This window comes from Carassius auratus, unplaced genomic scaffold (assembly GCF_003368295.1).
Source record: "Carassius auratus strain Wakin unplaced genomic scaffold, ASM336829v1 scaf_tig00017026, whole genome shotgun sequence".
In the NCBI taxonomy this organism is placed as follows: Eukaryota; Metazoa; Chordata; class Actinopteri; order Cypriniformes; family Cyprinidae; genus Carassius; species Carassius auratus.
The window spans coordinates 325,138-350,963 of record NW_020524730.1 but is presented as its reverse complement, the minus strand read 5'-3'; the positions used below and the strand labels follow the sequence as shown (position 1 = coordinate 350,963).

Sequence of the window (25,826 nt, the reverse complement as noted above, 5' to 3'; positions counted from 1 at the left end):
AGCTCTGTAAGTCAGGGCATCCTGCTCAAACTGAGCCCAACCTAAACAACAGGGACACTTTAAAACACAGCCAGGAGACCGTTTTCTTTTAGGTGGTTTATGCAGCATGGGAGGAAACTCAGCTCCCTAAGAGGAGTTTCCAATTTTAAGGAACTATATTTTAATCATCTGTGGTGTGTAAACAACATACTGTAACACAAACATAATGCCCACAAACACTTGCAACACTAACTTTGTGTTTCCGAAACTTATTCTCAAAAGTCAAGAGGTGTTATTTTCAGAAATTATGAATAGTACCATAGCATGAGATGATATAGCACTTCTCTAAGAGGAGTTTCCTTTTTTAAGTATAATAAGTCTTTATCTAGGCATGTTGACTAGCAAAGCTAAATGAAATGTCATCCTACCGCATGAAGCAATCATGTAATTCAATGAATTATAGCATTTGCCGTACTAATCTTTGTTGCTAGTAGAAGCTAGTAGATTAATTTACAGTTTAGCTGTTCGCTGTAAATGGTAATCTGCTGTTCAAATCTCTCTTCTCTTTCACGTGCACACACTGCTCAAGGAAAAGTGGCCTAGAGGAGAATCCTTAAGTAGCCGGGTACCATGGCAACTCGTAGACCTGATTCTTGCTGAGGTACAGCACATAAGTATCTGTGGGCAGTTGATTATAACCTTATAAAGCATTTCTTAAGCTGAGAGCGTTAGCTAGCACTTCATGATTACAAAAATTAGCTGATATTAATACTAATACAAAGTCAGCTGGTGAATGAGAGGTATAAAATATGTTCTCTACAGCACCTTTTTTTTGTATTCTTGACACTAAAGTAAGATTTTTTTTTATAATGCAAACAAAGGCTGCATATGTTTTATCAAAAATGGAATGAACAGTGATATATTGAAATATTATTATAGCTGATAATTTAAATTTTATTTATATTTTAAAATGTAATTAATTGCAAATGCAAAGCTGTTTTTAAGGACTTTTTGATGAATAGTAGCATTTTACCCAGTATGAGTAATCTATGCTCTTTTTCCCAGTATGAGTAAGGTCCACTGGTGATTAACACGGTAAACAACTGACCGTTTGTGGTGCTTAATGAACATATTAACGCTCAACTCACGCCTGTTTTTGTAAAAACAAAACAAATTCCCACAACTCAGGTGTTGATGTTTCAGCAGCTACTGATAGTACCTTCAACTATTGCAGTGACAAGTCTGTGAAAGAGTAATTTACCACTTTTCTAAATTTGGTGTATTGACCCACCTCCAATATTCTGGGTGTTGAGTATACATTATAAAAAATGGAGTAAAGGGTTAAATGTTTCTGAGTCATCTCCTTGGAAAGGTGAAACACTAAAAAAGTTTTAAATGTCTGCTGTCTGCAAATGTTACAAGAGGTTCAGGTTCTCTCAAAAAGCCAGCCACTGGAGTCAATGGTTCTTCAATGAAGTTTGATGGAAAGGCAATAAATAATGTAGCACTATATTTCTTTTTATCTCCCGAGTCTAAACACTAAGCTTACAACAAGGCCTGAAGCAGATTAACACATCTACAACCCTAAAAAGGTGCAGCTTCTAACGCTGGATGGCAACCAGTGGACAGACGTAAGTTCCTAGTGCTCTGTAGGTTGAATGCTAGCTGGAAAACTTTGAGGAACATTTCATGAACGAAAACAGTGGACCAAAAAACTCTGTTTGTAGTACATTTCTGGAGCGATCAAACTATTGATCGTGTATTGTGTAATAATTGAAGGCAACTGACAAGGTGTTTTCTTGTTTTGATCAGGAGTTATAAACACAGAAATGTTTCGGGTCTGTGTTCTAGTACTTCCAAGTATTCAATAATGTGAGAAATAGGTCCAGATCAATACAGTTTGCACACATACTACAGAAGGCTATCATCACACTTCAGTAATCAGAGTAGACATTCATATAATTATAAGTCAGAAGTCAGGTTTACTGTTCATCTCTTGTAAATGGAACTTCATTGTCTTGCCCTGTGTGTCTATGAATCACTCGACAGGGCCTAGTGAACAGAAATGAGAACTGAAAGCAATAGTCTCATATGGGCAGGACTGAGTTAATTGACGAAAGCAAACAATGGGAATCGCTGTCCATAACGGAAAAGTAGCCTTGGTATCTAATTATAGACATGGAATGAGGATGCTGAATGCATAAACCACTCAAGTAAACAAACAGAGGAGAATTTATATTTTATTACTACAGTATCAGTGCAACACAGCTTGATTTTATACAGTAAATCATCTATTTCATGAAGAAATGGCTCTTGGTGGATGTTTGAGCCCTCTTTTTCTGTAAAGTTTTGTAAAAGTTATTTTATTTGAATAAAAGCATAAACATTGATGTTAAAGAACAATTGAAGAAGTTCAGCTGAACATAAACATAGGAAGTGGCATAATGTTGGCAGGTGCCACAGATGATAACCAGACTGTCAAGTTTATGCATGTTGTGGTTACACCCTTAAACCGCACTGTGAAATACTGAGAATATTTTTTTTTTTTGACATAGATAACATGAAATTAGAATTTAGAAAAATCATACCAAATAATTCAAATTATTTAAATCAATCAAATGAATAAATAACTAATAAAACAAAATACATAATGTCTACTTTCAATGTATATTGTTGTATGATAAACTTAACAAGCACATTTATGATGTATTTGCAATAATTGTCCTGACCCCATCATTTTTTTGTAAATAATATGTCTAATGCAAGGCCCAGGGTATTTTAATGGCAGTTAATGTGAACATTGAAGATAAAGTGAGTGGCTGAAATAAAAGCACACCCTTAAAATTTTTTATCATACTGTAAACTGTGATGGGGACAGCACACAATAGCCATGTTTCCACTGTCAGGCTGAAACCGGGCGTGCTAATGCGTGCCAGGGCCAGTCGTGTTTCCACTAGCCGCGTTTCCACTGTCGGGCCAGTGCGAGCCAGGGCTTAAAACAGGCCGGGCGGGGCTAATAGCCTTGGGGCAGTAGCAGCGAGGCCAGAATAGCGCAGCGATCACAAAGCGAACATGATAAAATTACTAATAAATAATAAATAGATTTATTTGTGTGATTAATTTTGAGTCCTGATAAATTAATTCATTATGATCAATGTATCACGTATTCTATAGTAAAAAATCGATGCTTTTGAATTTAAATATTTAACAAAGCTTGCAAACAAACGGCCACTCATGTATCATGTTCGTTTTGTGACCGCGCTAGTTCCAGTGACTTATTTCTTAGTTTTCTGATAACTTCTCTTAGTTACTGAAATGATGGTGTTTCGTGACGTTGTTCTGAGAGGCGTGTAAAGGGCGTGTTTTAGTGACACGCAGAGTACTTCAGGCCCTGACTGTGGCAACGCTGTGCTATTCTGGCCTTGGTGCTACTGGCCCGAGACTATTAGCCCCACCTGGCCAGTTTTAAGTCCTGGCTCGCACTTGGCCCGACAGTGGAAATGCGGCTAATGTGTGAAGCCAGTGCTCCCTACTGTTGCTCTACACCTCCCCCTTTCTCTTTACTTCATTACACTCTTTTTGTGACCAAATAAACTTTGACCAATTTCCATTTTCACATTTAGTGCTATTCAGCTACTGTTCAGGTGAGAGCTAAAGTGATTTTGACACACATATCCCGACTGTGACTTTGCATTGTGCCTCTTCACCACAACATTTGCCCTCATATTATTGCATGATGTGTAATTTATATAGATGCTCTGCATCCACTCCAGAGGACAGTAGTTGAGAAAGCAACTGGATAGAAGCCTTGCTTAGAGAAAGTGAGAACAAGAAAGAGAGAGTGTGAGAAGTGAGCACCTAATAAAGATTTGGACAGCAGTAACCTTTGTATTAATGCAATTAAAACTGAATTGAAATTGCCTGTGTGGGCAATATGTATTGTATAAAGTAAGTATGAATTCTTGCCAGTGAATTACCACGACAGTGAATATTATGTAAATGCACAACAAGTTGCAACCAGGCAGTTCAAAATCAACACTGTATGCAAATGTAAATTCTATTTACAAATTATGTAATATATAAAAAAATTATTGTTTGACAAAAATGAAGTTGATAAGCACAGGTGTGAGTGAGTGAAGTGATGTGTGGCCTAGTATGGTGACCCATACTCGCAATTTGTGCTCTGCATTTAACCAATCCAAGTGCATACACACACACACACACACACACACACACCATAAACACACCAGGAGCAGTGGGCATCCAGGGGAGCAGTTAGGGGAAACGGTGCCTTGCTCAAGGGTCTCACCTCAGTCGTGGTGTTGAGGGTGATAGAGAGCTCTGATGTTGTTGTTGTTTTGTATTAGTGCAATAACATTTTAAGAATATGTCCAGTGTCACTTCATGTTCTTTCTTACTTTCTTTCTTTCTTTCTTGCTTCTTCTTTTTTTTTAATTAGGGCAATTCCAAATACATCACATTTACCCTTATTTTGCAGGATAAACACATTAAAATAGAAAGACATTAAAATGATTAAAGGTATAGATCACTCAAAAAAAAAAAAAAAAACTTTAATAATTTACTTACCCTCAAGCTATTCCAAAATTAATAAAACTTATTAATGTCATAGGTGAAACATAATTCAAATAAATATTACACCTACTATAATATCTTATTTATACATCTTCTTTACTCCAGTGCACTGATTTGCGCTGCTTTGCAAATGCTATTGACTTTCCACTGATTGAAGCCTATCCATATACACAGTAGTCAGTTCTCTATTATAGCCATAGAAAGCGGTCTCCTCCCCCACGAGTAATGAAACCCCCTCCCTCGTCAAGCTGTAACATTCAAGTGACCAATCAGTGCTGAAATCTTTCTACCATGTGACCATTCACCAGTATTGGGAACCGTCCATAGGCGGGGACAATAGTGGGCCTGTCTCGTGCGTTTCGTTGTGTAGGTAAGCCTTGGATGAGATTTTGTGACTTTTCTACATTAATACTTGACTATCTGTCTGTTTAATATGAATTCGCTATGTCCATGTAAGCATACTTAGCGTTTAGAACCAATGTCTTTATTGTACACTTTTACTTTAAGCCTCACAGCGCTGGAATAACAGTTTCCTGTGTGAAAGTAACGTTAACCGCCTGGACAACAGCGGTCATTTCTCCTTTGAATAAAATCAGTTAGGCTATGTGTTCATTTGATAAAATATCATGCCATTCGGTATAAAACTCTCAGACCTCATTTGGCTTTTACAAGTCTCTGAAACATCTTTATATTTTACTAGACTTGCTATTTAATTGAGTGGGAAATTCCGAATTTATTAAACGCATTGTTAAACTGACTACTAAATGACAAAAGTGTTTCCTCAGATGATTGTTATAATGTTACACCGATGTATTAAGATCGACAAAAGTTCACAAGCTCTTGACTGACAGTGTGTATATGGCTTTATATCATTTATTGTAGTTATTCAATGTGCTTTCATATAGTTTACATGACAAAACACTTCCGAAATGTAATTTATAACATGTTTGTTATTTCCCCCTCAGACTCTGGGTAATTTAGCTGTTTTGGACTGACTTTCACCCCACTTTATTTTATTTTGGACAGCTTCATACACAGACGTTATATCATATTCCGCTGGATAACGTTACTTACATGGAATAGTTCTGGATCCAACTCACATTTTTGTTTGTTTCTTTATGGATGGCATGGCTTTTGAAGGAACGTGATTTTTCATAAGTGTTTACAAACTCGTGGGAAATTCCAAACAAAGTTACTGTTCAAGAGAAGTTTAATTCCGAAGATGGATCAGCAGGCTGCTGGAGGGGAGGACCCAAATAAACCCCCCAAAAAGAAATCCAGTGAGGATGAGAGCAAAAACAAAAAACTGGTATGTATTATATTTCCAGGATTCATTTTGTTGGTGTTATGTAAAATTAAGTGTGAGATTTTTCAGCAACATAAGTGTCGCCTGTGTTTGTAGAAGAAAATAATACATTTAAAACAAGCTGACACCAACTTCAGCAAAAACAAAGTAATGCCAAATGCCTATAACAACTCATTGTAGATGTCGGTGTCAGCTTGTAATTGTTAAAGTCATTGTATAAACACATTCATGAGGGACACAAAAGGCTCCCTTTTTGTGCAGTGACCATCACAAACAAATTTCCACACACTGCTTGGCTTTTCTACCTCTAGAGTCCATTCAGATACGTTTAGCAGTGAAGAATCTGGCCACTTTTGTTATATCGATCAACAAAGTTTCTCTCAAACTTGGAGCTTGTTTTCACTGCAAAAGGTTTAACAGCCCAGTCAGCACTCTCTGATGGAGCTGTTGAACCTATCGGTGTATTACGTTACAGGACCCTGAACCTCGTGATAATGTGCTGCTGTCGAAACACTGAGTTTCAGTAGGGTCTGGAGCCATGTTTGTGATAGTGCTGAGCCTTATGGATGGTTACACTTATCTCAAAAGCTTAGAAATAGTGAAACTAGAACTGTTTGTTTCAGTTCTTGCTGGCTGCCTTTTTGAAAGTTTTCTAATGTTGTTGAAAGTTTGCTGACTTGATGACCTCAGGGCAAAGAAAGGCCCATGTGATACATGATGAAGTATTTTGTCTGTTGTGTTTTGTTATTGTCCAGCCTCAAGCTTATCAGCAGCGTCATGTGATTTTTAAGAAATAAAATGTTTAACTGTCAGTACTAGTAACGGAACAGTATGTTGGTAAGTGCATGTCAGCTGTTTGATATAGAGCCAAGTATTTTAATATTACTGTACTTTGTCATACCTGTCTTGCACAGCCTTCTCATATCTCATGCCACTTTTAGTGACCTAGGATTCGTTTGCTTTTCTAAATATGTAATGCTGGTTGCTGGATGTAGGACAGTCTATTTCAAGGTGCCTCTTCATGCATGGATTAATTACTTGACAAGACTGCTCACTTCCCAAAAGTTGTGGCCTTGCCTGCTGACTTAACAAAGCTGTCTGAAGATCATTTAATGATCTTGTTAGGTCTTGGGCAGAGCATATTTTTATAGCAGGGTACCAGATCAAGCGAGGTGAATGAGTGTCTGTGTAATCTGCATAGTCATAGTAACTTTTCTAAACCGCTTGTCTCCAGTTAAATGTCCTGTACCAGCTTCATAATGACAGCGCTCATTTGGGAGCTGCAGGAATCCATCCTTTTATGAGCTCCATTTGCTTTGTGGAATGTAAACCTTCGGAAGCCAGATGGAGACTTTCTGATTACCGTAGTTGAAGCTGTAGTTGAACGGTGCCCTAAAAGTAGTCTGGTAGGGATACCACAAACTAACTTTTGGTGACCCAGATTCTGAGGAATATGGGTATGTTCTAATACTTTATGATAAGTTGGTGTTTAGATCTGGCTGGGAAGTCTCCATGAGTGGAGCAGTTGAAAACACCCCACATTTTGTCTACTAATGAATGAAAGTGAAATACAGCCAAGTATGGTGACCCATACTCCGAATTTGTGCTCTGCATTTAAACAGCAACTCATTTTTATTTAAGAACCATGTTTTCACACTCTTGGAAAACCTGTATGCCTGGATTTATGTATTTTAATATTCACTTTATAAAAGTTTGGGTATGGAAAGTGAATTGTAATTAACTAATTTATTTATTTATTTGAAATAAAAGTCTCTTACATTAAGTAAGGCTGCATTTGATAAAAAAACTGTAATAACAGTTAGTAATATTATGAAAAATAATTTTTAATATCTAGTTTCGCTTTTACTATTTTTAAATATTATTTATTTATGTGATGATGAATCTTCATATTATTATTCTAATATGATGATTTGGTTGATCAATGTTGAAAACAGTATTTTACTGTCACTTTTAATCAATTTTTATGCATACTTAGTGAAAAAAAAGTATTAATTTATTTTCAAAAATACTTCACACTTTTGAACATTAGTGTAAGTGTAGTTATATTGAGGTCTACGATGAGCTCTAAAAAATAGTGAGTGGAAATCACTGAGAAATTGCTATTTGTGAGTGGAAATATACATTTATAAATACATTTACAAATAAATATCATAATCATAATCATTTTAAAATATATTGTCTCAGTTGGCTGCAAACAAGAAATATCGGTTGTCAAAAAGGAAAAAAAAAAACATTAGCGGATGTTGAGGCTTCCACACACTCACCCCACGTACTCGGGCCTTAACATTGATGTCACTCTCTGTTATACTAGTGATCTCACAGTTGCCCACCCTGTGGCTGATTTAGTGCCAGGCATGTTCTCTGTTGCTTAACATTTCTGCATACATGAGAAATCCAAAACATTTGCTGTTGCACAATGGCTTTCGGCAAAATTGAGGAAGTCATCGACCATAAGGGTGGTCAAGTTTAAAATGATCCAGGCTTTTTAGCTTTTTCTGAGCAGCAAATAATTTCCCAGAATCTATTATGGTAAAAGGCAGGGAATGCATGTGTTTGTTGAGTACAGTAGATGTATAACAGTGACATTGACATATTTGTGGTTTATTGTATGATTTCATTGGAAAGTATAGTATTTGTAAGAGAAAATGGAGTTCACATATGACAGCTTTAAGTAGGGTTGCACTTAAATGACAGGAGGGAAAGATAATACTTAATGTTACAAAGTTTAATGATTGGCAAGAGGAGATTCAGAGTGAAATAACTCCCTCTCTCTCTCTCTATGCTGTATTTTTTTAAAAACAAAACAAGTTGTGGCTTGTTAAATTAGAATGATACACTCTAGATATTTAAGCAGTGAACTAAAGTCACACTTACAGTAACTTGTATCCACAAAGCAACCAGAAGTCATTCATTTTCAATGGGAGTTGGCAATTTGAATGACCGCTTTTGTTTGTAACAGAATGTAGGTGTGCCTAACAAGTCAACGATGCTGGGACAAGTAATTTTGCTGTTTTGTGTGATTTTTTTTTTTTTTTTTTTTTTCAGACATAATAAATGGTGTATGGAAAATCATGTTAGAAATTGTCAGCAGTACAAGCGAGTATGTGTTCTTGGTAATACTGTTTTCATACACTGTCAGTTGGGTGCACACAGGATAGTTCACTGGACATGCACAAGCGAGCAATTTAAAATTTGTTATTTCAAATTATGCTGTGCTATATTGTTCACTTTGTCATATTCATTCTATCTTCATTATGTACTGCATGTAAAATTGGAACTTCCTGGGCTTTATTGGAGAAAATATGATTTCCATTAAACTAGGGCTGGGCGATATGGCAAAAAAAAAAAAAAAAAAAAAGTTTGATTACATTTTTAGGTCAACTTGAAAATGTAACTACAACATGATTAAATTAACTTTTTCTTTATTAACCCTCTAGGTAAAACAATTTTGTCAACATGATGTAAATGTTAAAAAATTCACTTTCACGTTAAATATTTGGTAAAAAAGATGCATGATCTTGTACAAACTTGTCTTATAATAGGGGTGCAATATATATCGGCCGATGATTAATGCGCATCTAGTCAGTACAGCCGGTTATCTTATCAGCGGTAAATTTCATCAGGTGCATGATTTCACATACAGCAGCTGTTACTACACAGAGCCGTTGTTAACTGACAAGCTGCACAAATCCAAGCTGATAATGAAAGTGGATTTGTGCAGCTTGTCAGTTAACAACGGCTCCGTGTAGTAACAGCTGCTCTATGTCATGGAATAACAATGAATATATTACTTTTTTTTTTAGTCTTAAAAAGTGAAAGGTGTATGTAGGCAAAACAGACAGTTATCTTTTCTTGTAAAAAGTGACAAGATTGCTAATTCAAAGGTGAAAGCACCCAAAACCCAGATTATAATGCAAAAGAGGAACTCCCTCTCACAAAGTTCAAATCACAAATAATCAGCCACTGATTAAAAATAACGGGTTAAATGTTAACCACTGTCGTTTTAATATAGCTTACTATGATAAAGCATGCATTGATTAATCCCAAGTTGTAGCGTAAAAAAATAAAAAAAATCCAACCAAAACATGTGATCGTGCGACCAACTGAGAAAGTTAGTTGCAAAAGAGCGACCAGTGGGAAGAATGAGTCTGGAGCCCTGATTATTGTCAATGTGTCTAATTATAGCATTTGGTTATATATTTCTAATTCCCAATGATTTTTTAATTTATAAAAAAATAAATCATGGCAAAATGAATCGATAAAATCGCCCAGTCCTACAGAAAACACAAACTTGTTTACTGAGTGTGCTGTTGGTTACAGTGTTTATTTGATTTTTGTTCATGTTAGGGGAAGTCGTGGCCTTATGGTTAGAGAGTCGGACTTGCAATCGAAGGGTTGTGAGTTTGAGTCTCGGGCCGGCAGGAATTGTAGGTGGGGGGAGTGCATGTACAGTGCTCTCTCCACCTTCTGCTCCCCGGGCGCCGCAGCATAAATGGCTCCCCACTGCTCCGGCCGTGTGTTCACGGTGTGTGTGTGTTCACTGCTGTGTGTGTGTGTGTGCACTTTGGATGGGTTAAAAGCAAAGCACAAATTTTTAGTATGGGTCACCATACTTGGCCGTATGTCATGTCACTTTCACTTTCTTTAGCAATTTCTTTATTTGTGAAAAATACTACAATACTCAATACTACCTGGACTCAATTTATGGACAACTTTTGTGTTTCCAATATATTCCAGTATTGAATATGTATGTTTGATAGATTGAGAGCCATCACTGGTCTTATGATAAATCTGTCCTGAGATGGATTAGAGGAAGGTTAGAACCCCTGGAGCTGTATCACAGAATGTTAGATTTCAGAGAGAGAAACGAGGCAAGAGAAGGGACTAAGAATGCAGCATTTGTTTACAACTTTCAGATTGTGAGGGGTATCATGTATCCTCTGTTTGATACACAGCTTGGTACAAATAAAGACAAACACAGTTTGGGCACTTCAAGTTCTGCAGTATTTTTCCTACTCAATCTCGACGCTCTAAAGTTTGTTATTCTGTTAGTTGATTCTTTTTATGCACCCAAATTGCAGTGTGGAATAATGTGACTTTTGCGTTTATGGTCTTTACTACTCTTCTAGCTGGGTCTTGGTGTACCGTGTGAAGTCATGGAAGTGGAATTCGCATTTTCTCAAAAGGCATTCCTGAGCAAAGACTGAATGGAAGTTTATTAAATTCCATTGCAAATGAATGAAACTCTTGAATATAAGCCTGGCTGCTGTTATGTAAGATATCATAACGGAGCACAGATTAGTGCAGATGATCAGAGCAGCATTTCCTCATGCAGTCACGCTGTAAGTGACTAAAGAGAAGAACACTGTGTTTGTTGTGAAAGCCAGTGACCCTGACAGGTGGTACCTGTTTTAATAAAGGAAGCACATAAAAAAATATGGGGGGTCTTGACTTTTTGTTTAAATAACTTGTGCTTTTTTCTCATGAGAAAGTGAGATTTGCATAAAGATTAAAATAAATTTTACACACACACACACACACACACACACACACACACACACACACACACACACATATATATATATATACACAGTACAGTGCAGACCAAAAGTTTGGACACACCTTCTCATTCAAAGAGTTTTCTTTATTTTCATGACTATGAAAATAGTAGATTCACACTGAAGGCATCAAAACTATGAATTAACACGTGGAATTATATACATAACAAAAAAGTGTGTAACAACTGAAAATATGTCATATTCTAGGTTCTTCAAAGTAGCCACCTTTTGCTTTGATTACTGCTTTGCACACTCTTGGCATTCTCTTGATGAGCTTCAAGAGGTAGTCACCTGAAATGGTCTTGCAACAGTCTTGAAGGAGTTCCCCGAGAGATGCTTAGCACTTGTTGGCCCTTTTGACTTCTGTCTGCGGTCCAGCTCACCCCTAAACCATCTCGATTGGGTTCAGGTCCGGTGACTGTGGAGGCCAGGTCTTCTGGCGCAGCACCACATCACTCTCCTTCTTGGTCAAATAGCCCTTGATGCCTTCAGTGTGACTCTTCTTCAGTGGTGGCTACTTTGAAGAACCTAGAATGACATATTTTCAGTTGTTTATTAATGATCTTCAGTCTTCACGGACCTTCGCGGGGTTTAACCAGATGGTTACACGGGCTCCACCAATCAGATGCATCACTGTGGGATTGTTCAGGATTGTGGGTAATGAAGTACTTATCAATCAATCAATCAATCACCTTTATTTATATAGTGCTTTAAACAAAATACATTGCGCCAAAGCACTGAACAACATTCATTTGGAAAACAGTGTCTCAATAATGCAAAATGATAGTTAAAGGCAGTTCATCATTGAATTCAGTTATATCATCTCTGTTCAGTTGAAATAGTGTCTGTTTTAATTTGCAATCAAGTCAATGATATCGCTGTAGATGAAGTGAACCCAACTAAGCAAGCCAGAGGCGACAGCGGCAAGGAACCGAAACTCCATCGGTGACAGAATGTAGAAAAAAACCTTGGGAGAAACCAGGCTCAGTTGGGGGGCCAGTTCTCCTCTGACCAGACGAAACCAGTAGTTCAATTCCAGGCTGCAGCAAAGTCAGATTGTGCAGAAGAATCATCGGTTTCCTGTGGTCTTGTCCTGGTGCTCCTCTGAGACAAGGTCTTTGCAGGGGATCTGTATCTGGGGCTCTAGTTGTCCTGGTCTCCGCTGTCTGTTATCCAAGACATCGTGTATAAAAGGTATATAACTCAAAACAAGGTTAGTGCCCCATGAACCTTTGGCGTTTATTTGAGCATATACTATCGCTTAGTACTGCCGTAGCTGGTTTTAAGTATACCATGTATGGTTACGTTTTTATGGCTTATACCCCAAATTTCAATGCAGAAATTGTATTTAATTTTTACTTTCTGCACTGGCTGTGGGCGGTACTGTGATGCTCTATAGTATCATAAAGTGGGTTGCGGTTTGATGACCACGGGAAAATGTGGCCAAACCATAACAAAAGTAACAACTCACTTTTGGGATTTTTTGCCAGCCAGTTCTCCCGAGCCAAATTAAAAACACTGACTAGTGTTTGTTTGGCCGTGACTTGTCAGTATGGCTGAAACGATTAGTCGACATTGTCGAGAACATTGACAATAAAAATAATTGTTGACGCATATTTTTGTTGTCAAGTAGTCATTTGAGCTCATTTGACCAAATATAGAGCCTGCAATAATGCAGTTTGACCAGTGTGCCACTGTAGCACAAGACTGTAATACAGACTTACCCAATGCAATTCAAGAGAAGAAGACAAAGCACTTCAGAGCAAACGCAAAGCCACTAGAAGGCAAGTCTGCAACCTTTAGCCAAAAATGTGTAATGGCTAATGCTAATGATAAAGGAGACCAGAGCCCATTTTTTATGGATGTGGGCTTCACTATGCCGAATAAACAGCTTTTTATAGGAAACAGTTTATCATTTAATGAATCAACAGCATATCAGCTAATCTCCAACATGTTTTACACTAAGTAATACTTTTGGATTGGACTGCTTTTAGAGTTTACAACGTAAAGTATGGCGTTTCATAAGAGAAGTCGCTGACTCTTTGTGACCGGTGGGATACAGGCGATTGAGTGTTGCATGATTCTGACTGAAATTCAGTGATGTCAAGGCTGTACTGTGATTGGTTATTAAGACACTCGTGATCCAAGTTGACAGTTACACTTTCTCCAATAGTAAGTTATACAGACTCTCGTATCTCCCTATATTAAGACAATCTCTGGCAAACAGAGCAGAACCAGGCAGCAACCTTCAGGTCTCTTTCTTGAAACCAACACAGATGTGACTTAATCTGCAGTTTATCGACTGGCTGCTAGAGACTGGCTCCAAAAGGGAGTCAATCGAATAGACCCCCCATGTTAAAATTCTCAAATTTAAAGCAGAGAAAACAATTTTTACAGCCTGTTACAAATATTGGTTTTAGTTTTTTTTTTGTTGCCATTTGATTAATTAATTTTGTATATATTTGCATTTCAATCTCTTATAGCACTTGCTATTAAATTCTCTATATTATTATTTTTTTATAATTCGCTATGTAGTTGTTCTCCTTCACAATTAATTATTGTCCTAATGTATTCATTAGCTGCAGCAGAGCACTTCATGTCTGATGTGTGACCCATTTAACAAAGTGCACTAAACTGTAAATCAAAAGTTTAACAAGAATTACATGTTAAGGGCACTATGAAATGTTTTATTTATTTTCACCATATGTTTTATTGTTACCAAATTCTGTTTTAGCATGTCTAATTATTTGAATGCATAAAACAACATTAATTTCAATTATCTTTTAATTGCTGAAAATTAAGTAAACTTTATTTATTTTTTATTTTTTATTTTTTAGCAAAAAAAAAAGGGGATTTGCTATTAAAATTAAAACATGGAAGAAATGTTATATGATTATTCCTTAAAAAATAAAGTTTTTTTCATTTTAGTTGAAGTAGGCTTTGTACATTCTACTGATAAATAGCTTTCAAATCAAACCAGACTTTTATTTTGACGGGTTGCAGTGAATACATTTACAGTTCTGTGTATGTGATGTGACGATAGTTTTACTCAAATCAAATGGTCAGATGCTCATGAGGGAGATGTTGTTCATGTGTTAACATCCTCTTTATGGAGACGGCAGATGCTGAAATCACCACGAGTGTCACGTGCTCCTCTGCACCATTCATTAACAGAGTCACGCAGAACATGCAGGATTCGTATTTAAATTTACTTTTGCGGCTTAATAGTTACAGATACTAGTCCATATCGCAATTTGATTTAAGTGTAATGACTTAGTTTTGATTAATTAATTCAAAATATGACACATTCCGTGAATTCTGTTTTTATGACTGGATTCCACAATTCCGTTCGCATTTTCAGCATCAGAGGAATCATAGGGCCCTAAACATAGTATTGGGGTTGTTTTTATTCAGACCAATGTGAAAATCAACCCATGTTTTTACCCTGCAAACTGGTGGATCAAAAAGAAGATAATGCAGAAAAACGGATCAAAAATCAGAAATCAGAAATACTTCTTATACGTTTTAAGAATTTGTCATACCATAACTTTGAAATCTTAGAAATCCCAAAACTTTACTTCTGGTTTTAAATTAGAATTCCATTATAATATTCCCTGCTGAAAACAAACAAACAATAGAGCCCCTCCCAAAGCACAATAGAAAATGTTATTGATTTAAGGGTTATAATGGGAATTATATTGGCTTTAATGTAAACTATAATGGTGTCTAATGGTGTTTAATGTGAACTGATCTAATCTGAGTCTATGTAACCTGACAGATGAGAAACAATAGAACAACAGTAATTCCTATCGGAATAATGCTCCAAAAACAAACAACAAAAAGGAATTTTGTAATTGTTTTAATGGAAACCATAATCGTTTCTGTGATTGGTTTCTATTGTCTTTTTTTCAGCAGGTTACGATACCTATACTGTGCTGCACACTATTGACAATGTTCAAGCTGAAGGTTGACTTTGCAAGACAAAAATTGCAAATCAAATCGCAATCACAATATCTGTAAAAAAAAAAAAAAAAAAATGGGGGATATTTTCCCCAAATTGCACAGCCCTAGTGTTGGGGATCTCAGAGAAACTAACAGGAAGTGGAACACATGTTAAGTGTCTCTGGACTCACAGGAAGCGAGGAAGGGGAAGTGCTTTAGTTACACTGGGGGAAGCACAGCCTGATCATTCTGACATCACCCTGTCAAACAGATGATTCTGGCAACACTTCAGCACTCACTTCATAATGCTCACATTGTCATATGACATGAGGCAGCCATATCAGTTCTTCTCCAAAGAAAGCTGCTACCAAAGCTCACACTACCAATATTTCAGAGAAACATCAACATTGGCTCAGCTTTCCTGCATGAAATAACCACAACACCAAAGATTTTCCCACGTATAGCTCTTGGAAAGGGTTATTTCATGAGGACCCCTCCAGTATTTTGAAGCAGTGCTGCACGATATTGGGAAAAAATGACATAGCGATAGTTTATTTTTCAGCGATATATATTGCGATATGAAGTCTAATCAAATTTTTTCTTAAAAACAAAAATGTTTTTTTTTAATGATTTTAATGATTTAAACATCGACACCATCGTGTCAATTGATTAATATGCGCGAGGGAGAGAGAGCAAGACAGCACTCGTGTTGTTTGAAGACGTGTAAGACAAGACAGCACTCGTGTTGTTCTCTCTCTCTCTCCCTTTCGCGCACTCTCCACGAATCACATTCGTCAAGGGCCGGGGAGCAGCTGGCCCGTACAGTTAATGAATAACGGATCAACTACGACAGCCTACATCGCACATTCTGCGATGTGACTATCGTGGATTCGTATATCGTGATATCAATGCTTAAACTACACATCATGCAGCCCTATTTTGAAGTCATCAGTCATTTCTTGGTTGTGCTGCACAAAATAGGCATTTCCTCTGGATTATTTTTTTTTCAGATGCTAGCATGTTCACGTCATTCAAATGATTCTGTTTGTTTACATGTTAAGAACAGTGGAGCATTGTTTGATTGCTCCATTCTCATATAAAAACTAACTTCTCACAGTTTTAGACTGATAAAATCAAGTTCTTCCTTACATTATCTCATTGAATATCTTGTTTCACTCAGGAACCAGTTTACAGAATTAAAATGATTTGTGGACTGTTTAATTTTGACTCTAAAATGTGGAATAGCACAAACCGTTTTGCCAGATGCATGTTTCAATGATGAAGAAAGAGATGAGACATAATTTTTTGAGGTTCAGGATCAGGACAACATTTATTATCTTGAAACATTGATCAGTCCATTAGCAAGTTGAAATCAAGCTCACTTTTCTTGTTTAAGAGGAAGGATCAAATAGGCCTACCTCTGTTTAGCATGCATTTTTCTTTCAATAATTTACTGTAAAAGTATTGTTGTTCCTTTAAGGGTATTATAATAACACTGAATATGATTACCTTCCTCCCACATATAATTATTTGTGCATTCATCAAACCGCATTCGCCCTTAATTAATGGTGATTTTTGTTTTTATTGTATGGATTTCCCAAAGCAGCAGTGTGATTTCTGTCATTTTTTTATGTCTGATGTTTGAGGTTAAAATGTCAGTGTGTCTCATGCGGTTTGTAGCTTGATTCAACAGGTTCATTGTGCTACATGCTTTGCAATAGTCAGTGATTTACACAAAAATTGTTGACAAGTTCCTATGACACATAAAGAGTGACCTTGGTTGGTCATGTGATGTGGTGAGAGGACAGCTCGGCACATAATATAGTCCTTGTTTTAACAGCAAAGTTATCTTTCATCTCTAGAGTCTATTCAGCTTTAGTCACTCTGCACATTTCTAAATTAAATCTAAGCTTAAGCCACAAGGCACACCAGAAACGATTACATTATCTGCGATGATGAAACCAGTTATACACCGTTGACATCAGAACTAGAAATTGCAATCTTTTTCAGGAATATTCAGGACAAAGTGCAGCACGTAAGTCATGTTGTAATGTGATAGTTCAGGGTATCCTAAATTGGGTTTTGTGAGGGAACTGCAGAGAGTTTGTGAGCTGGTAAAGCTTATTATTAATTAAATCATATAAAATGTAAAACCGTAAAAAAAAAAAAAAGAACTCCTAAATATGAAATATTTTATGTTAGCCAGTGAGGTTCCATAAGATGTTTGTATAGTGGAGGGAAAAACTCATCATCCTCTGACATTTCCATCAATGTTTAAAAGATATAGTTATATAATATGCATAACATATGATAGTTACACAGATACGGTTTCTATTGTAGCATAGAGCTAAGTAAAAAATTCCCTTAAAAAAATTCACTCTGTGTTCATTTGAAAAATAAATTAATGTGGGTCTGGAGTGACCTGAGGGTATTTAAAGACAGACTTTTAATTTTTAGTTGAACATTAAAACTAGGGATGTCCCGATCCGATCCACGTCATCGGTATCGTGCAGATATGAGTATCAGAGTTAGCTAACTTACAGAATAGCCATGTCACCGGTGTGGAAGTATTTTAACCCAAAAGAGGAAAAAAGTCCAATGGTCGAATGCCAAATTTGCAACGCAATGAGTGGAAGAGGTGTGTGGTATGGATAATTTTTAATCGTGGACGATAAAAATGTCTACACGATCTACTTTTGAATAAAGTTTGTGTAATATGCTGCAGCACACATTCTATCAGCTGCAGTTCTGGTGCCATGGAATGATTTTACTGCAACAGTGGACATATCCAGAACCATAGACATAGGTATTTGTGTCTATGTCCAGTAGCGCCGCTCCCACATCGAGGATGCAGTAGGACACCAACTCCCAGGGGGGCACCATACCAGTTGCTCAAAAAAAAAAAAAAAACCTTTTGTTTTATATGTATATTAAAATGCGTTTCACGGTGAAGACAGTAGACAGGCGAAGCACACGTGACGCGCCATTTCCGCATCTGCGCTCGCGGTGTTGCCAACTTCTTTCAATTGAAAGTAGCTTAACCCCAGCAGAAAAGTCGCTAAATGTCGCTAGATGACTTCATACGCTAATTAGCATATTCATGTCATAAGTGCGTCGCATTGTCTTGCCTCCCTGTGCTCACGTTATGCATTTTTAATGCAGCCAAATTCTCAATAAAACTGTTATTATTATATTTTAATGTTTCTGTAGTCAGACAATGGAATGAATATTATAATGACTGAAAGGCGGTCCATTAAGACTATATAACCAGCTCTCAAAATTTTTTAATCTGCACTAAAATACTATTTACGACATTGTCTAATGAAATCAAATACACATACGATTAAGACAATGGTTGTGCTGTGATTTCGGCCATAGTAGCATTTAAAATAGAATTAGAAGTAACAGAATATCTTTTTTATTTATTTATTATTTAATTATTCCAACACCAAACAAAAAGAGAAAAATCACTCAATACTCTGGGATCAATGTACATTGTGTTTTCTTTTTACTCGTTCATTAATTTTTTTAATGCTCCTGCTAAATACTATTGTACCTGAAAATAAAACACTGTTTATTTTTATTTGTGTATTATATTTGTAATGTGTATCTTTGTTAGAATTTTTTTTATTTAATTTGTTTATAACAAAGATATTTATCTTCTCCCATTTTGGCCTAAATATCCACACTATCCATACTGCCATACCTTTTCATATTTTGTTACCTTAATGTAACAAGCTTTGTCTTTTTTCTAGGGATATTAGTTTGGCTATAACGCTCAAGCAGATTCCAAAATAGAAAAACTAACATGACAAATAATCATGATAAAATCATGATATTTATAAACTTTTTTTTTTTTTTTTTTTTTTGTCATTTTTGCCATATCGCCCACCCGAGCAAACAAATACACCCTACCCATCCCCCCAACCATCGCCAAACCATGCTGCTGTTGTTTAAATTGTTTTAACTTTGACCTGTTGGTAGCTTTAAGTACTGAAGTACCTGTATTTTTATTTCTTTTTATTTCTTTTTGTAATGTTTGAATAAAGCGTGGGAAGTTTTTCTTAATCAACTGTTGTTGTGGACTACTGGAGAAGAATTTGTTCTCCATTTGAGTGAGATATTTTTAGGATGTTTTTAAAATAAATGCATTTATTTTATTATTAGTAGTAGTATTAGTTCAAGAAAAAAAAAATATCGGTTTGATATCGGAATCGGCAAATAGCCAAAGCTGCGGCATCGGTATCAGTATCGGAAGTGAAAAAGTGGTATCGGGACATCCCTAATTAAAACTTTCAGATCAAGGTTTTTCAAATCATGGGAAACAAGTTTAGTCTAAGTGTGTCTAAACTCGTGACTGGCGGTGTACATGAGTGTTCTATTAATACAGAATTTAAAGCTAATACTTGACTATGACATTATCATACACAGGAACTCATGTATAGGAACAGGATATTGGTTATGGTGGCTCCAACCAATGGTGGCCTCAGATCACGGTTTATAACTGGGGCACTATATGATAATGGTCTGATTAACTCTAAATGTTTATAACTTAACTACATGCAATAGTGAAGCAAGTTGTCATTCTAGAGACCAGTAACAGGATAGAAAAAGACATGGACAAAGGTTGAAAGAAAACGGGGAGGAGACCGAAAAGAGAAAGTGACTTGAGGGTGGTTGAGTGCATCGGATTGTTATTTCACATGAATTTGAGTTGCACACCAACAATGACATCACCGTTTCACTTACTGAAGTGAAAGAGCGAGTTGATGCAGACTCTGTGTCTGTTTAGGGTAGAACCACAGAAAGCCAAACACCGGAAAGAGCTTAAGTCTGTATATCATTAGACAGATTACATCTGCAGGCCCTGCCTTATCTGGCCATGCTCAGATAAGCTACGGATTGAAAATGAAGTCAAAGAGTCACCACCCCTTCTGCTGGATGTTCCCACTTTGCTCATTGCGAAAATGATGATGTACTGTAGTCGCAAACACAGATCTATGAGGCCTGCTGCAGTATCTCTGAAGAGATGCGAACAGACTCATCTGGCATCACGCCAGACTCCCCAGCAGGGCCGACACAGTGCCAGCCTCTGCAAACTATGTTGTGCTGCCTTCTCACGGAAAATTGATGGCCGTTTGTCAATTTCATATTAGCTAATATGCGTTGGAGATAACATCACAGCTAAATGTGCATTTCAGCATACTAATGCCAACGTTTAAAGCAGGGGGATTGGATTACAGTTGTTTTCCATGGCCATTTTCACTTAAGTGAGCTCTCAGTACAGGGATATTGCACATCAGTAAGCATCAGGCTTAGATGTACATCTAATGTAAATGAATAAGTAAAGGGGGGGGGGGGATGCACCAATAATATAAAAGACATATAAATAATTAAGTTTATTATTTCTAATAGACTTGGATAGTGGAAATTGTGGCATTAAATGATCCTGTCAGGGATAGATGCAGTCATTTAAACAGGTTGCACTGTGTACTTCTGCCATAAATATGTTTATTAAATCCTTAGATCATTATGCAGTTATTTACAAATGATTCATCATTTATGATATTTGTCTGCTCCTTGGTCGCTATAAATGAATGATTCACCTGACGTGTCCCATAGCCACTCCCTTTGTTTTAGTACCATTGTCTTTCTTCCCATCAGGCTTTTGTTTGGCATCCTGTTGGCCTGTACTCTCACTCTGTTGGCAAATACAACCAACAGTCAGTGTTGATTCTGGTAGGGTAGTGGTCAAAGCTTTTATGAGCACCGCATAGTACAAGAGCAGCGCAGATATATAATCAAAAGTGGTCTGGGTTTTACTGTACTGCAGGATTATCTACATAACCAAGGTTTATGGCCAGTTTGAAACCCATTCTTTTTAATATCTTGATTCTGGCGGTGAAATTTGTGTACATCTATTATAGGGTTTGGCACACTCTTCCCGGCTCTATTTAATTAAAACATTCCCGTGTGAAGAGTGTGAAAGAGCGGAGCCGCTGGCCACTGAAAACTCCGTTGTCGAGACGGAGTGAATGCGAGTTGCCAAGAACTGTTGGTTTCAAGCAATCCATTGTTTGATTACAATTAAGACCAATTAAAATAACCCAATTTCCCAGAAAGCATCTGCAACAGCTTTTTGTTGCTATCCCCATCTTCTATGGTTGTTTTCTCAATGTAAGAATGGCCAGTGAAACAGGTGGTGACAGCTAGAAGCTCTTTTCTCCTCTCCAAAGTGTTGAACGTGTTTGTAAACCTTTTAATGCTTAGAATGGCTTTTGTAATGCATTGATTGAGCAGCTGAACGTGTTTAATGGTGTGTGCCATCTAGTGGTGGATCATAATAGCACCATTTGCACTTCCGCTGACAAGTGAGCCTTACATCAGGACTCTTCTAACCCAACCCAGGCTGTTCTCTCCTCTCAAGTGTTTCCAGTTAGCTAACTTAAGAGTTTACTTGGCCTGAGTAGCTGTGTAATGTGTTGACCTGTTTGCCTGCAATTTATGTCGCTCTTTATGGAGGAGCTGGGGGCTGCATTAATACTGCTATTGTGGGGGTTTGGGAATTTCCTTTAATGAATAAAGCTTTATTTTGATAAAGAATTTAATAAAGTTCTGTTTCCCTCAAGGTGTGTCGTTAAATCATAATGCAATATTGGGCCTGGTTGACTGCCTGATGTGTTGTCGGGCTGCAATATTAATGGCCAACCCTAGAGTCAAAACACAATTATGCAAAGTTGTTAAATGGTTTTTAATTAGATTTTAAGATTTTAATTACTTTCAATAACAAATGCACATCCGTGTTATACAGGGCCTTACACTATGAAGCCACTTCAGGCTGTTGGATCTGTAATACAATAATCCCAATTCAGTCCTTATTATTTTAACAATATCTTTCCATAAAAGTCTTGGCTGGCAAGTCTGGTTTGGGCTTTGCACCGAGAACTTTATGACCCCTTTAAAGCATTAAAACATTTTTGTTATTAAAGGTTTGTGTATTATTAAAGATAAATCACTCCCATGACACGCCTCTTTTCATATCAGACCTCCCCTTCCATCCCAACTGTTGCAAAAAGCAGTGTGCAGCCTGCAGCCCTGGGGCAGTGCTATAATGGCTGGGTAAGTGCAGGACCAGGAGGCTGAGAGATTTACTGTAGAGTGAGGAAACCTGCGGGAAGTTCTGCATTATGCCAGCTTCTCCGTGGTGCTCTGCTCGTAACACCTATCCCGCTCCGCACAGCATATGGAGACCCATCTCTCCCCCTGCGTGCTCCATCTCATAAACGCCTATCCCTGCTGTAGCCAAAAAGATAAAGCACATCTGTTGGGAAGTGAGTGAAGGCGGAGAAGAGAAGTAGTGTTTTTTTTTATTTGTGTTTGAGGTCAATACAGTCAGACTGATCAGGTTTAAAGATGTATCTAATGGGTTGCTTCATGAAGAGCAGAATTGACAGTGAGATTCAGCAGACCCTGTTGGATAGACCAGCATGTGTTGGGTTTCGGATTCTGGTAACCAGCATGGGATTGCCTTTTTATTGGTGTCACTGTTCGGTTGATTGATGAGATCAGCCAGCAAGACTACACTGGTACAACATCCTTACCAGAAAAGTCAAAGACATCTCTGTGTTAGTTCATAATGTTTTGTGCAGTTCTGGAATCTTGACTTGCAGCAGTTTTCATGCATGAAATTCTGTTGTTGTAGCAATTCATTTGGTCGAAAAGGTCATTTAGTTCAAATATGTGGATATTAAAGCTGTATGTATAGTGATTATATAATAATTTGAATTTTGCTAGTGAACTATGTGAATATTCTGGTTAATCTGGTTGTCCAATCGGTAAAACCAGTCTTTTCAGCAGGGCTTACTAGCTATGTTTAGCCTACCAGCATCTTAATAATTAATTTGTTTAATCAGAACAAATGCCTTTTTTTAATGCAGTACATTTGAAATTGTTTTCTTTTTTCAATTGATTTAATTTGTTTATTTGTATATTTTTATAATACATTTTACAAAATGTAATCAGATTTCAGAGTTTAAGGTAAATGCAAACTTTTATCTTGCAGTCACATTAAATGTAATTAGGAATAGCTGAAATGTGTATGTAAACATAGTCAGCCTGTTCATTCTGACGAATCAACACATGGAGCTCAAAGGAAACAGACTTGGACCAAAGATCCTTGGCAAACTTTTGCTGTTTCCTAAATAAATTTCCTCAGTGGTCTGTCTCCACTTCCTGTGTTGTCTCTGCTGGGTAGAACGTGTCTGTTTATAGTTTTGCCTTGTTTATTAAAGCTTTATTTCTGTTTTAGTAAGGCCAGCTGATGTGCAGTGATGTGCTTAAAGAATTTCTCTTCATTAGTCCTGCTGTCATATAAACAAAGATTTGTTCATGTTGTAAATGAAATGTAACAGAGATTAAATTATTTCTATTCAAATGATTTGTACTACAGTAGCAATGGGTTCAACTTTCTCTGCTGCAGTTGGTTGTTTGCTTTATGATCTGATTTTATTTATTTATTTATTTATTTATATATTATATATATTGTTTTGTTTGTTTGTTTGCTTGCTGTATAAATCTGTCATTAACTGCATGTGGTCGTGGGTTCTCCCATGCACAAAGACATAGAAGTGTTTCCATTGGACCTCAATTCTATGTTGTCCCTTCCCTTCAACAGAACATACACATAAAAACATTGGCTGATGACATGGTAAGGTGTCTGTTTCTTTTATTTTGTGTGTCTTTCTTTATCTTTTTCTCATCTTGGCCATGACTCCCAGAGCATTGTTAAAGTGAAGTGATTGACAAAGAGAGCTCAAAGACAAAAAAAAGCAAAGCAAATTTTTTTTTTCTCGGTTCCATCAAAATCAATCAGTCTAAAGTTCACTCCCTGGTCAGGAAGCTGGAGTTCAAGCAGAAACATGGTAACTTGATGCAATCATTCAAGATGAGTTGCCAGACCTTGGCTTCATTTTGACTTTGGTCTCTCCTCGAACACTTGCATTTTACAACTGAGTGCGTTTTGAATTCATCCATATATGCATGTTGCCATTGTTTTCACTGACAGACTAACAGTGACTATTAGTGCATGGTCTGTTTTCACCCTCTCTGAGCCAGTAACCCATGACTGGCAGAAGTCGCTCACATCTCTTTCTAATTAGAAACCTTAAACACGTCATAGTCACATCTTGCTGTCTAATATAGTGCAGAATGCTGTCTGTGATATTGTTTCTGTATTCATTATGAATGTAAAGTGAAAATGAACAAGTGGAAAGATGACACAGGTAACATCCGCTCATGCTTTTAAAAGTACAGCTTGAAAAGGTAAAGTAAAAAGGGAGCAGGTAAGTCAAATGTCAAGCTATGAACTTTAAACCACATTTTAAATCTTTACAATCAGTTACCAAACTGTTTTGTATTAATTTAAAAAGACCCCTGTGAAATTGTAAGGGGAGATTTGTGTTTTTAGTCCATGTGTCTTTTAAAGCCATTTATTTGCTAGTATACACTTGAATGTTTCAAATTCACACTACTGTTAAAAAAGAAATGGTTTAGGAAAGATTTATTTGTAATTTTTTTTAACAGTTTATGTTCAGCAAGTTTGCAATTGTTTGATCAAAAATACAATAAAAACGTAATATTGTGAAATATTATTGCATTTTAAAATGAACGTTTCCTATTTTAATACATTTTTTAAATGTAATTTATTCCTGTGATGTCACGCTGAATTTTAAGCAGTCATTACTCCAGTCTCTTCAGTGTCACATGATCCTTCAGAAATCATTCTAATGCTGATTTGTTGCTCAAGAAACTTCTTCTTCTTCTTCTTCTTATTATTATTATTATCAATGTTGAAAACAGTTGTGCTGCTTAATATTTTTGTCTGATGAATGAAATGCAAAAATACAGCATTGGCAACAATTAAAATTTGTACTGTCACTTTTGATCAATTTATTGCATCCTTTCTGATTAAAAGTTTTTTTTTTTTTTTTGACTCATATTGCAGTTCACATTTTTGTCTTATCAAATGAGAATGTCCTTTCCCTTGCAAAAAAGGTACAAACCCTCTCCTAAACTTAATAAAAAATACATAAACAGAGGTATTTCATAGGGTCATAAATGTTAAACCGTTTATTTTTTCTTGCAGAGTATTAGCATTTCCACTGTCAGATATCTGTGCTGTGTTTATATGTTTTGACACATGAACCAGTTATTTACTTCACTTTACCTCAACTGTCTTTCCAGCGTGACAGAATCACCAGTTTTCGAAAGCAAGGCACGAAGAAGGAGAAGCTTCTTATCCAGCACCCCACAGACCCTATCTCCTTCCAGACCGAGCTGCCTGTGCCCCAGCCGCTCTTCGACGATCGCTCCATGAACCTGTCAGAGAAAGAGATCGTGGACTTGTTTGAGAAGATGATGGTAAGTTT

General features: G+C 36.8%; 1 protein-coding gene across 6 annotated transcripts in view; it reads left to right on the top strand.

Moving 5' to 3' along the window:
- The first annotated feature begins 4,882 nt into the window (after positions 1-4,882).
- LOC113075386 (protein diaphanous homolog 2-like) overlaps positions 4,883-25,826 on the top strand; it is a 335,815-nt gene continuing 314,871 nt past the window's right edge. For 4 of the 6 annotated variants that reach the window (XM_026248089.1, XM_026248086.1, XM_026248091.1 and 1 more), the window contains exons 1-4: positions 4,883-4,942; positions 5,538-5,881; positions 24,074-24,106; positions 25,642-25,818. In XM_026248089.1, the coding sequence (XP_026103874.1) occupies positions 5,795-5,881; positions 24,074-24,106; positions 25,642-25,818 (297 nt within the window). In that variant the 5' untranslated portion in view covers positions 4,883-4,942; positions 5,538-5,794. The remainder of the gene's footprint in view (positions 4,943-5,537; positions 5,882-24,073; positions 24,107-25,641; positions 25,819-25,826) is intronic. The other 2 variants (XM_026248087.1, XM_026248090.1) reach the window with 2 other exon arrangements.